The sequence below is a fragment of the Temnothorax curvispinosus genome, unplaced genomic scaffold (assembly GCF_003070985.1).
Source record: "Temnothorax curvispinosus isolate PA1 unplaced genomic scaffold, ASM307098v1 QBEX01006657.1, whole genome shotgun sequence".
NCBI lineage: Eukaryota > Metazoa > Arthropoda > Insecta > Hymenoptera > Formicidae > Temnothorax > Temnothorax curvispinosus.
This window is the reverse complement of record NW_020216437.1, coordinates 2,184,848-2,197,660: the sequence shown is the minus strand read 5'-3', so window position 1 is coordinate 2,197,660 and position 12,813 is coordinate 2,184,848. Positions and strand designations below refer to the sequence as shown.

General features: G+C 36.9%; 1 protein-coding gene across 1 annotated transcript; it reads left to right on the top strand.

Annotated features, from left to right (window-relative positions):
* Positions 1-2: 2 nt before the first annotated feature.
* On the top strand, positions 3-10,377 carry LOC112456135 (serine-rich adhesin for platelets-like; the record flags this gene model as incomplete). The annotated part of the gene is made up of 14 exons (XM_025018471.1): positions 3-68; positions 218-298; positions 387-1,949; positions 2,365-2,619; positions 3,680-3,781; positions 3,981-4,085; positions 4,402-4,546; positions 4,865-7,290; positions 7,455-7,853; positions 7,950-8,153; positions 8,267-8,826; positions 8,917-9,160; positions 9,348-9,450; positions 9,623-10,377. Coding segments are annotated over 14 exons (7,008 nt in total), but the record flags the coding sequence as incomplete, so codon positions are not given.
* Between the last annotated feature and the right edge of the window lie 2,436 nt (positions 10,378-12,813).

The window sequence follows — 12,813 nt, the reverse complement described above, 5'->3', positions numbered from 1 at the left end:
CAGTATCCTCTACAACTTCCCCGAATGCGCGTCATAATAATCCAGTTACAGTTTTGACCCAACAACAAGTAAGATTTCATAGAAACACATAGATTTTTTGTTGATACTCTTACATGTATTTCTTTTCTAAATATTTCCTTCCAAATTTAAACATCTATGTAGCTTGTTTTATACAAAATATAGAAAATACGTAAAGAAAAACTCATTCTTATTGCAGTTGCAGCAATTACAACAGTTACAAGCCCAGAATAGCAGTGGCCAGTCGCTAACATTTGCTTTGCAACAGACATCAAATAATGTAAGCTATTTTTGTTGGCGAACACATTCTGTCATGAATGTGATTTTGAAGAATGTCGGTGTTCTAATGTCACCGCTTGTTCTTGCAGCCACAAGAGCAAGGAAATGGGTCAGCAACTGGAAATCACATAGTCTACGTAAATCAGTTGAATCAATTGAATCAGAGTACCATAAATCCCTCGGGGACTGGTATGGGCCTACCCCCGGCCACCCCCACTTTTGGGGTGGGCCTTAATATGGGATTGCCACTATCACTATCACTAAATACCAGTCTTACTTCTCTCACGTCCAATGTTATCACCACATCAAATCCTCTGCTGAATTTGGGCTTGCCGAGTATAAGCACAGGGCTAACCGCGATAAATCCTAGCCTGAATCAATTAAATGCTATCAACTCCAACATTGGCTCAAACAGTATTAACAACAGTTTGTCCAATTTGGGACAAGATTTGAATAGCATTAATACGGGGGTTAATACCGGGATAAACAGGCTCAATACGATAAATTCCACGAATATTAATTCTGGGCTATCTGGAGTAAGCGCTGGACTGACCGGTCCAAATCTGACGAGTCTAAACTCATCGAGCGTGAATCAGAATCTTGCTACGTTGAATACCAATTTAACCGTCGCGAATTCCGGCGTATCAGCTTTATCTGCTATTAATCCAAATACGAATTTGGCTACCACTAGTATAAATTCTGGTGTGAATCAGGGTCTTAATCGACCTGCAAATGCTCTGGCAACTGGTCTGACGCCAACTAGTTTGAATTCCAGCAGTACACAATTTCCATTCCAAACGATACAGAGCATTCAGACTATTGCACCACACATCGTTGCATCGTCAAATATAGCACATGTACCAAACTCTGCTATATCGCAACATCCTAATTCGAACATCTCAACAATCTCACAAATCTCTAACTCCGGAACTCTGACGAGTTCCAGCATATTCACGAGCACTCCGAGCGAATCGATTCATGCGACCACTGCAAATGTGAATCACGCTTCAAACGTGAATCTCACTACGAACATACCGCACCTTGGTACAATGCACCCTAATTTATCAAATATATCGACGTCTAATGTACAACATATATCCGCATCCAATGAACCGACTATGTCATTGAGTCATGTTTCTTCTTTAAGTTCCTCCCAGTCGACTGGATTTCAACCACAGCGACAGTATTCACAGGGGATAAGCCCCGGGTTAAATGCGTCAGTAGCATTAACAGGCACAACGCAACCGTCGAATGTGGTCAGTACTATGAATACCGTTAAGTCTATGCAAAATATTCAAGGTCAAAACATTAGTTCACCGGGCAGCCCGTTTTCAATACCCTTGAAAAGTCCAGCGTCTAATATAGCACCACCTACGCCGAGTCCTAGCCCTAATCGACTTTTACTTAGAAGTCCGGCTTCTAACTCGATACAGTCCAATCGGAATAGTCCAAGCCCGGTCAACACGTCGACTTCGAACAGTAACTTTAACATGCAGATGCAAAGCCCCATGCAGAGTCCGATGAGCGTTAGCCAAATACAGAGCCCTGTACTTAGCCCGTATCCCCCTGCAAAAAGCCCTCATCTATTAAGCGGGAATAATTCTCTCAACAATAGAAGCCCAGCACCTGGCGGTAGCCCTGGTCCACCTGTGGTAAGAATACTTATAAAAACGTAGAAACTTCAATTCTACTCTATCTGCTTATTGAAATTTTATTTGTTTGCAACACTGTATATTTACCGTATAAGATATATTTTAGTGATTTTGTTAGAATACCCGTTAATATCTCAATTTCATCTTTTTCTTTTATTGTTTTATTTAAAAATGAATAGAGAATATTTACATTATCCCGCTCAGAAATTGGAGAGCTTTATCTCATTTTAGTTTAACGTATATCTCTTGTAATTTGTTATAATTATGTTCAGATGACTACAGCCTATCTTTTTTTCGTGTACTGTTACCTATCTATTTCGCTTATTTCCTATAAAAAAAAGGAAATGTGTCTTTAATAATGCAAGATTAAATTATCTATTTATCCATACATTCTTTTATTTTTCACGTGTTCCAGGTTAGGCCTAATACACCCATACTACAGCAAGGAATGCAGGTGTTACAAATAATTCACGGTACACCACAGGGTTATCAATCTACCCCTACCCAACTGGTGACTAGAACCCAGTTATTTGGAAATCAACAGATACAAATAGCGGCGGGTAAGCCCACCAAGCAACCACCGCAAATTTTGCCAAAACCACCAAATCAGCAAATTTGTAATGCTTCTCAACAAAAGTCGCAAAGAGTTACCACTACAATTACAAATCAGGTACGGTCTTAGTTTTAATCTTATTTTTAATTGCTACATCTCGAATACTTTACTTAAATAATTTATATCACATAGTTAAGTAGATAAATTGGACATGAATCATGTATTAAAAAAATAATGATATTACATCTAACATGGCATTCAGTATAATTTAACTCCAAATCTATTCCATATAAAATATACAATAATCTATATAAAATTGTTCTTTTCTTCAATCTGTTATACGATACTAAAAATAAAAATAAAATATAAAAGTAATTCAAGGTTCAGTAAATAAAAATCAAAGGAAATAAAATAAGCTGATGAACCGAGCTAGTTCTTAGTGTTAATTATCGTCATCTAAATAATGTTTTGTCATCTAAATATAAATATAAATATAAATATGAAATGTCAAACTTGTCAACTTGTAATCGTCTTCAGTGCGTTAATAATGAGCAATGGTAATTTGGACAATAAGTCATTGAAGTCAAAACTCAAAACTAGCTTGGCTGATTAGCTAGTTTATTAACTTTTTCATCTATTTTATTTTTTTATTAAAAAAATACATCTTGCTTCTCGATGTCTTTACCATGGGTTCCATTTGTCAATTTCACGTTGTCTGGACTGCTTTTGGTGAGTTGATTTTATTTCTCTTTGTCAGTTAGATCCAACTTTTATTTCTCCGATTATTTGGCAGACTATGTGAATAGTCTAAAATTAGCAAAATTTTATTAGTATTTTTTCATGAAAATTACACCTGTCTTTGACTATTCAATGAAATGCTCACCTGAGGCTCGTCGGAGAGCGTGAGATTATTTAATTTATCTGTCACCGCTTTGCTGAAGAACCGTACGATTTAAAATTTTGTATTAAATAATTAAATATTACATAACATTTATTTACGCACAATCGTGTTTGAATCTCATTTTTTCCTTGTTTATTGTTAATTTCAATAGTCGAGAGTCTTTAGCTAACTTATTTGAAAAAAAAAACCATATTTTAATGCTGTTTATAATTTTTTTAAAATGTATTTTACATAACATGAGATTTTACATTAAAGTAAATTTCTTTTTCTTTATAGGTAACGCAGCAGAGTCAGCCGCAAATTGTTCTTGCTGGACCACAACCAAGTCCAACTACAGCAACAATGATCCCAACAGCACAGGGTTTGCTACTGAATCAGGTATATTATTATAATAAACTGGTTTGTGTTTCTTAGTTATGTCTATCATCTGCATATTCATTATGTAATTACATGAAAATATATACATCATGAGGTACTTTGATATGCTTCATATTTATTACAACTGCTTATGTGCGTTCTTCTATTGTCATAAAATGTTGCTTCTATGCTTCATATATTTGTCATATTTGGTATATAGGTATTGCCGTCTACCGGACCTGTCATTGTACAGCAGCAGCCAGGAGGCGTTCAACTCATACTAAGGACGCCAGCAGGCGCGCAGCAACAAACGCATACTGCACAGGTGATGGTTTCATCCATTCATGCGCGCATTCTTCATATTGACATTCATATATAATCATCGCTTATTAAATTTTCATGAAGTACTTTTTATGTTTATATCCATTTTTTTTACCTTAATAATTACATAAATTTCAATAATGTTACAGAAGGTAAAGTTATAATTATTTGTCATAAAAAATTACATATTTTACACGAAATAGGTGAGAATACATAGAATACGTATAACAGCCTCTGAGATACTTGCATACAAATTATAGCATGATAAAAAATATCCAATAGAGTAAGAAATGAATTAAATATTTAATTTCTAATTATAGTTAACACAACAGCAATTGGTGAGGGTTGTCACAGCACAAGGTATGCAACTGCAGGGGATTGCGCCCACATTCTTCGCTGTACCCAACGGATTCCCTTCAGCCGCTCCTCCAGTAATAAGGCATACCCCAACTAGTCCTGCGCCAGGTAAGTTACTACATAACAATGTTACAGCAAAAGAAATTATAATTATATTTCAATATCACATACAAATATTAATATATATAGATTAAGTTAAGCAATAGAACACTAAATATTTCTCTTGGTTTGAAAAAATATTGTAGAACGTAATTTATATAAATTAAGAGAACTTAAATTTTTATTTTAGTGTATTTAATTTAAATGTTTAGAAATACGTAAAATCTTCTAAATCTTACGTATCTCTTGTCATGTCTTAAAATGCATGACATTAATCTGTATGTATCATAAGATATTAATTTTTTTCTATATTTTTTAATTTTATAGCTAATTCAGGAACTAGCAATCCCATCGTAATTCAGAATGCTATGGTACAAAGTCCTCAGTCGCAAATCTCACAAGTTACATCTGGTAACACTACTGGCAATGCTTCGTGCACGCAACCTGTCTCCGAACAAAATCTATTGCCGCCTCCTAAGAAGAAAGCGAAAAAGAAGAAGAAAGCCAAACGAAAAGATGACGAACCGAAGTTAGATCTTGCCCGTATCATAAAAATATCGGGCATTGGGGATGACGATGATATCTTTGATTCTGAGTTGACAACTGAAACCGAGGTTCCTTGTCAAACGCAGCAAAGCGAAGTTAATCTCGGGCAACCTCTAGGCCAACTTTCATCGCAAGGAACAGTTCCTGCTAGCCCTACTTTAACTCAAGTACCTGCAACGAACACAACGAACACGCAAGCTCCTGCATCGCAACCACTTAACAATCAGCTTGTCACCCAACTCCAGATGCCTGTACAAAATACGCTAACGGGACAATTTCGTATATCGATTGGAGAAGACGGAAAACAACTTATTTTGCAGCATCAGCCTGAACCCAATCAACCAGAAATGGATGGAGCGACTGCGCAAGCTTTGATACGATCCCTGACTCAAAGTAGCGGACAAAATTCGCAGATTATCTCGCAATTTTTCAGCCAAACGCAAAATACGCCACAGTCCGCTCCAAATACGACCCAGCAGAGGCAAAAGTATGCCAAATCTCCTTTATCTAGTGGAAATCAAGCTTCAGGCAATACTATAAGTTCCACATGCTCGCAAAATGTCATTTGCACTACTAGTCCGCATCATGGCCAGATATGTTCGAAGATTAATCAGCAGAAGAATACAAACGTTCCTCAAGAGACTAATTCGCTACCTAATATCTGCGTTCAAAGTAGCCTCGGACCTTTACAGGAGACGCAAACGTCTAAGAACGTCAATGTACAAAAACTGATGCAAGCTAAGAATGTTCAATCTGCATTGTCACAAACGAGCAATAATACTCCTTTGAATCCCCCAGATGTCTTATCAAAGCCTTCGTCTATGTATGGCATTCAAGGTTCTCGAATATCTAATGCAAGTCAGACGAGTTCCAATCAACAAAATTCCAATCTTTCTCTACAAAAGTCTAGTCAGGTACGACTCATGAACACTTGTGTAACAAATATACGGAAAAATTTGGGAAAGCAGCCAGCGCACCGACAACACGCTCATGTGCAAAAATCATTACCTGGTAGCTCAATAGCACAAAACGACCATATGTCTAAGACTAATCAGAGTCTTCAGCAAACGAATCAACAGGAAACTCTAACATTGCAGCAGGAATCGCCACTGTTTCAACATAATCAACAGATCACTGCGCAAACCGTACAAACTCAAAATGTGCAACAAATATTTGAACAAAACTTACAGAGCTCAAACATTCATCATAATTCCATGAATATATTGCAGCAACAAAGTTCTTGTAACACCATGCAACAACACGATACCATGAATGTTTTACATTCGAGTATTCAACAAAATACGATTAATGTGCTGCAACAAAATACAGCCGGTAATGTTCAGAATATAGAACAAAATTTGTCGGGTATCAAGGATATAGCACACGCGCAGCAGAATGTCATGACCAGTTTGCAACAACAAAATACGTCTGCTGTTTTACACAACACGAGTGTCCAGCAAAATGTGAATGTTCAGCAACAGAAGGTAGTGACAGCAAATACCTTCTCCTCCGTTAATGCACATCACTTCGAGTCTCAGAACTCGGCTAACGTCGTGCAGCAAGGAATCAATACGCAACAAAATAATCAGAATCAGAATATATTGATTACGACCGCTCCTACTTCTAATACCGCCCAGCCGAACGAATCTCAAAATGTCGAAACCCAAGGCGCAAATATATTGAACTCGGCGGCGAACAGCATACTAAATAACGCACCTAAAATCACGCCTGAAATTTTAAATGCGTTGAGAAACTTGAATCCTAACGATCAGCTGCTAATCGCGAACGCGAATGGTCAGATGCAGGTGATCAGTCAGCAGCTCTTGCAACAACTTTTGGCTGGACAGTTAAACGCGACAAATCAGACACAGAATCAAAATCAAACGCAGAAGATAGTGATTGGCGAGCCAGATGCAAGTAATCAGAATCTGCAAGGAGTTCAGATCAACACTCCAACGAGCCAGATAATCGTCAACAGTTCTGGTGGAGCCCCAACAATCCAAAATAATATTCAGAACATCGTGGTGCAAGCTGCACCGTCCCAGATGCCGCAACATATACAAATTCAAAATTCCGGCTTTCCTAGTCAATTTATTGACAATCTAAATCAACAACAAATTAGGAACTTGGGCAACAATCCACCAAAGAAGACGAAAATCGTGAAAAAGACGAAAGTTGCTGTTACTGCTCAAAGCATAAACTCACAGGTATGTAAATGCATTTCTATATCTTCCAATCTGCTTTATCTATTTTTTACTCAATATAAATGATTGTCGATTCTATTCTAAAAATGCGTTAATATTACAAAATGTGCTTTTTACCTCTTATTTACTCTTTTTGTAATTTAAAATCTACTCTTATTTTTTTTTAGACGAAGACAGTAACCGTTACTCGACCAACAATGGTTACGTCCAATTTACAAAAAGTTGACCATACTAATAAAATAAACACGACGGTATCTCATAGTACAAATCCTACTAAGAGCGAACCAACTCAGATCATTGCCAATGGTCCTTTAATTACATCCTCTGCCGGCAGTCACGTATCAGTTCCCTCAAATGGGCAAATGGTACAAAGAGTACAAACTATTCAGCTTCCTGCTCAATTGCAGCAATCGTTGAAGAACATTCAGTCACAAATCCAAGCTCTTTTATCTCGAAAATCTGGTACGTCGCACGATCAGACGGCGTTGGCGAAATTGTACCAAGAGCAAGCAAAGATATTAGCCAGTGGGAAAGTCGTTAGCACTACTACACATTCTGTCAATAGCGTAAGTAAATTTGTAGCAACAGAAAATAATCGCCAAGATATACGAAATATTTTTTAATATTTGTTACTCCAACGAAATATTTCTTTTTCCACATAGACGACCGAAACGACGTTCAGTGTAAACGTAGTTTCAACAGTTGCGTCGAGTATACATTCGCAAAATTCATTCAAGAACCAGACATCAGCGGCGCAAACACAGACACAAACTTCCACCGCTGCTATGCCAGTAACATCTCAAACTCTAAGTTCAACTACAACAATGCCAAGTAGCTCGAATAGTAGTTTCATTAATAATATTACGGTAAGCGGAGAGTTGTTGGAAATATTCACTTACAAGACTGCACTTATTTTATGCATAGAAACAATTGTTGGATGTGTCATAATGTTATATTTTATAACGACGATTAATTACAGGTGCCGCAAAGTATACAAGGGCAACAATCGAGTATATCGAATACTTGTGTGACACAGAGTGTGCACCAGACGCACGTCAAACAGCATAAGTTTTATCAGAACCACGGGACTCAGATGTTGAATCCGTCCTCTGCGAACATGCAAATCTTCTCGCCGCCTATTACCTCCGTAGCAACTTCACAGTTACAGAGCAGCGCACAACAATTGACCCAATTGCAAACGCAGCAATCAGGCATACAGTGTCAACAACAATCGACGCAGTGTCAGACAGACCCGTTGGATTTCAAACCGAATATACAGACACCGAGCCCTGTGAAACAAGAGCTCTCGTCCCCTATTCAAGTGCAAGTTCAAAGCGGCTCGCCTGCGAGTCAGGTGACCTCGCCTAGAATGATAAACAAGGGAACGCAGAGGATTCAGAGCCCTGTAAATACCAACGGGAATACGATGAAGCAACTCGTCAGTCCTAATAGCAACTCCAATCCTTTGATAAGTCCGAGGCAAGGCGTAAAAAGGCGTGCGATTAGCCCGATTTGCAGGCAGGTCAACCGCAGTGATGTGTACGTATTTAAATATAAATTTCTGTTACATTTAATCATCATTTTTCGAGATTTAATGATACTGACATGTAATTATGTCATTGCTTGCAGAGTGGAACAGCAACTAAAAACCGATCAAAATGGCGCAACCAATCCAGATATGAATACACCATTCTCAGGCAAGCGTGATGCTTGCAAACGTTTGGTACGATATCATTGTTTAAATGAGCAAGTACTAGGACCCAAGGATCTGACAAAAGCGGACGAAATATTTGAAGAGACAGCGAAACATCTATTGAACAAGTTCAGCTCTATGATAAATAAATACACGTATCTTCTCCTAATGGAAAGCATGGTATGAATAATATGATACACTTATCTGATAATTAGATACATTAAGTTGAATTTTTAATAAAATTGATACTTGGTTAACTTTAAATTATAGAAAACTGTATCCTATATTCCAAATTTTCTTTTTTTATTTGATAAATCAGTCTCACACATAAGTGATTAACGTTACTATTGCATTAACAAATTTACAGCGTGAAGTGAGGACGTCAGAATTGATGATGATTGATAGGTCTTTTGTATCTGAAGAGCAAAATATTCTCCAGAGGTTAAAGGAACAGGAGGCAAAACTTAACGGTAACTGCGCATGTTATCAATTATTTCTAATCGATATAATTGCTAATACAATATGTATGCATTTATATTGTTTTTTTGGAATCACGAGATTTTTAATTAAAAAAAATATATACATATATATTTTTTTTATCACTTTATATATTTACCTTCTATATTGCAAATGATTTTACAGCGGAGTTTAAGAAGGAAGAAAAACCGTTGGTGCCAAAAGTTGAACCTGGCCTTGTGGAAGAGAACAAGTCAACCTTAACAGCATCGTCACCTTTGGTGAATGTATCTGTAAAACGCGAATTGGAAGATGATTTCCCAAGTGACGAAATGGAATGCAAACCAGTGATCAAGACGACGAGTAGTACAAGTGGTGATTACGACGAGTGGTTGGAGATTCAGAAGGCACTGGGTGTATATCCGTCTACCGCAGACACTTTGAAGTGTAAAAACGGCAATAACAGTGGTAGTGGTGCGTGTGCTGTTGCGAGATCATCGAAAATTGAAAGAACACGAGCAAACGGCGAGTGTCTTCGTGCAAATGTTGCAAATACAAATTTGCCCGGTGTCTCGAACGCGATTATGAAGGACGATTGCGAGCAGGATGTAAATACGTCCTTCGACAGGCGTTGGAGTAGTGCCACTGATCTTGAACGGGATTTGTCAGAGGATACCGACTTGGATGAATTGGCTTTGCACTCCCAGACGCAATGTCCAAGCAGTACTGCCCACGTGACGAGTAGCGAAAGCGGTAACACCGGTAACGAGCACGATGAGATCAACGCGCAAGTACAGTCCGCCATCGACAGCATTCTTAATCTTAAGCAACGTCCTACGAACACCCTAACAGGCAGCAGTAGCGGTAGTTCGTCATCGCAGTCCGGCGACTCGAAAGACACTGCGTTGGACCAAGCAGTCCGCAGCATCTTAGGCTCGTGACCCTCCTTTAGTAAAGTATGTTAAGAAGTGAAAGTTGATAGTTGAATCAAGCTAATTATGCATCTTAAGAGTTTTAGAACAACTGTAAGTCGATTTTTCATGATTTTTGTGGATATCGTTGAGATCTACCTATCATGGGAAACTGTGTTTTAGTATTGATAAACGTGTCGAGCAGACTGTTTCCGATACTGCATATCTTGAAGCACACAGATATAATTACTAAATTATTTGTATAAATCATATGTGACCTTATTGTTTTATTTATACGTTATTCAGCAGAGACAAGCTGGATCGCGCATACATGTTTCACTGAGCATTTTGATTTATCAAATATTCTGTTCTACAATGGCAATAATTATTCATAATATACAAACATGTATACTTTCCAGTAGTCTAGCTGTAATAAAGCCACCGCGTAAATCTAATTCTAGCAGCTGTAAATGTGAATAGATTAGATAGATAACTCGCTCAGATTTTTCAATATGCCACTTTGTAATGTAATTTTGTAAAAAGTAATTATTTAAAGCAACTTATTCCACTTCATCCGTAGTACTTGTAGGAGAATCTTATTGATACTTAAAAAAATGGGTCGGTGAATATTGTACATACGTTTTTAAGGTATATTAATATTATTATATTACGACTATTATTTGCATTATTGTTATTGAGATTTATTCTCAGAATTATTATTATTATTATATTACCGTCATTATGATTAATACCATCATCATTGGAATCGACACTGAATATGTGAGAAAGGCAAAGAGAAAGTAATTATATAACAGACTGATATGTAAAATCGTGGAAATGCAAAATGTAAATTAATACAAGGTGACTTGTTATTGGCGATACAATCGAAAAGGTGATAATCGATCCCATATGAAAAGAAAAATCATGAATGTTGAATGGAATTGTTCTTACAAGACTTTATATTTTCAGAAATAGTTCTCCGATGAAAATTGTAGAATAAAAATACTTCTCCTTCGTAAGTTTCTTCCTAAATTCGTTGTACCGTCAATAACAGATCATCTAGTACAAGGAGAAGAAAGGGAATAACATTTATACGTGTTATTTTGGATTCATTTCTATATGCAGTCTTAGTGTTAAGACGCAAAATCAAAGAGACAAACTGTTTCTAAATAATGTATAGGGTTTTACGACTTTCCTTTTTGTTTAGCATCACATATGGATTCACACTAGGTATGTGGGTAATCGATGTATATTGGAGAGTGCATGTGTGGAAAAAGGATAATCACATAATAATCGTTGGATCAATTTGAAAATGTCTCTGTAATTATCGAAATTGATCGGCATACATTCCTATGGTCAATGTGTGGTTTTATTTTTAATCTTAAATGCGCGATGCTTTACGCAAAATGTTCTAATTAAAATTAAAAAGAAAACAATTGATCTCTAGAATTCCTTTTCTGCTTTTAACACACTGACGTTCGTAAAAGTGCAGTGATGGCACGAAGTGATGATGACGTCTCTCTCTCTCTCTCTCTCGCGAGGTGAAAAGTTTTATTATGTGAACTCTGATCGTGTATTCTTTTTCTACATATAAATCTAAAAACGACTCTCTGGAGACATCGGAAGCGATGCGTATTCTGGCAAAAGCAATCCAAGACTGACGTATATACAGAGAAAAAAAAAGCAAGCAAAACTATGTAATGTATTACAGTAAGGAGTAATAATCGTTTGTACATACATAATGTTCAATTACACTCTCGACGGCAATCGCGACTTAATGAATTCCTCACGGATTTTCTGGAGCTTCGGAACACATTCAAGTTCTTTCGATCCTAAATAAATCACCGATATTTCACGAGTATGTATGTACACCAATCCTGCGTCCCCGTCTGCTGATTTCGGATCGTGTGTTTCGCGGAGTTTGTAATTATCGCGCGTTAAAACAACGAGATGTATAACGATATACAGCCGCTGACGAGAGTGAAGACAAATGGTACAGTGATAATATATTATAAATATAATTTAAAGAACGTCTTATTTTTCAGTCGTTTTATCAGTACACCCAGGAAAAAAAAAAGGTATCATTATTTGTAACATAGCTATATGTGTCGCAGAATTATACAACCTTGTATACAATCCAACTTGATTTCTTTTACGATGTGCTACTTAATTGAAATTATTTTTACGTAATGTAGACGAGCAGGAATAGTAATAACGAGTTTCGACGCGAGCGTGATGTATGAAATAGGGGTCTCCGATCTTCTTTTGTTAAGAGAGTCAAATATTTAAATCTTTGTAATGTCCAGGGAACCGGATAAGTTTTTATTCTTGAAAATTGTAAAAATAATATGTCTTTATTTTTTAAATTCTTTTATATTAAGTTTTATAAAAGTCTGACGCAGCGACGACCGAATCGTAAAAAAACCAAAGGCGCAACAATATATAGATAATAATTATTATATATTA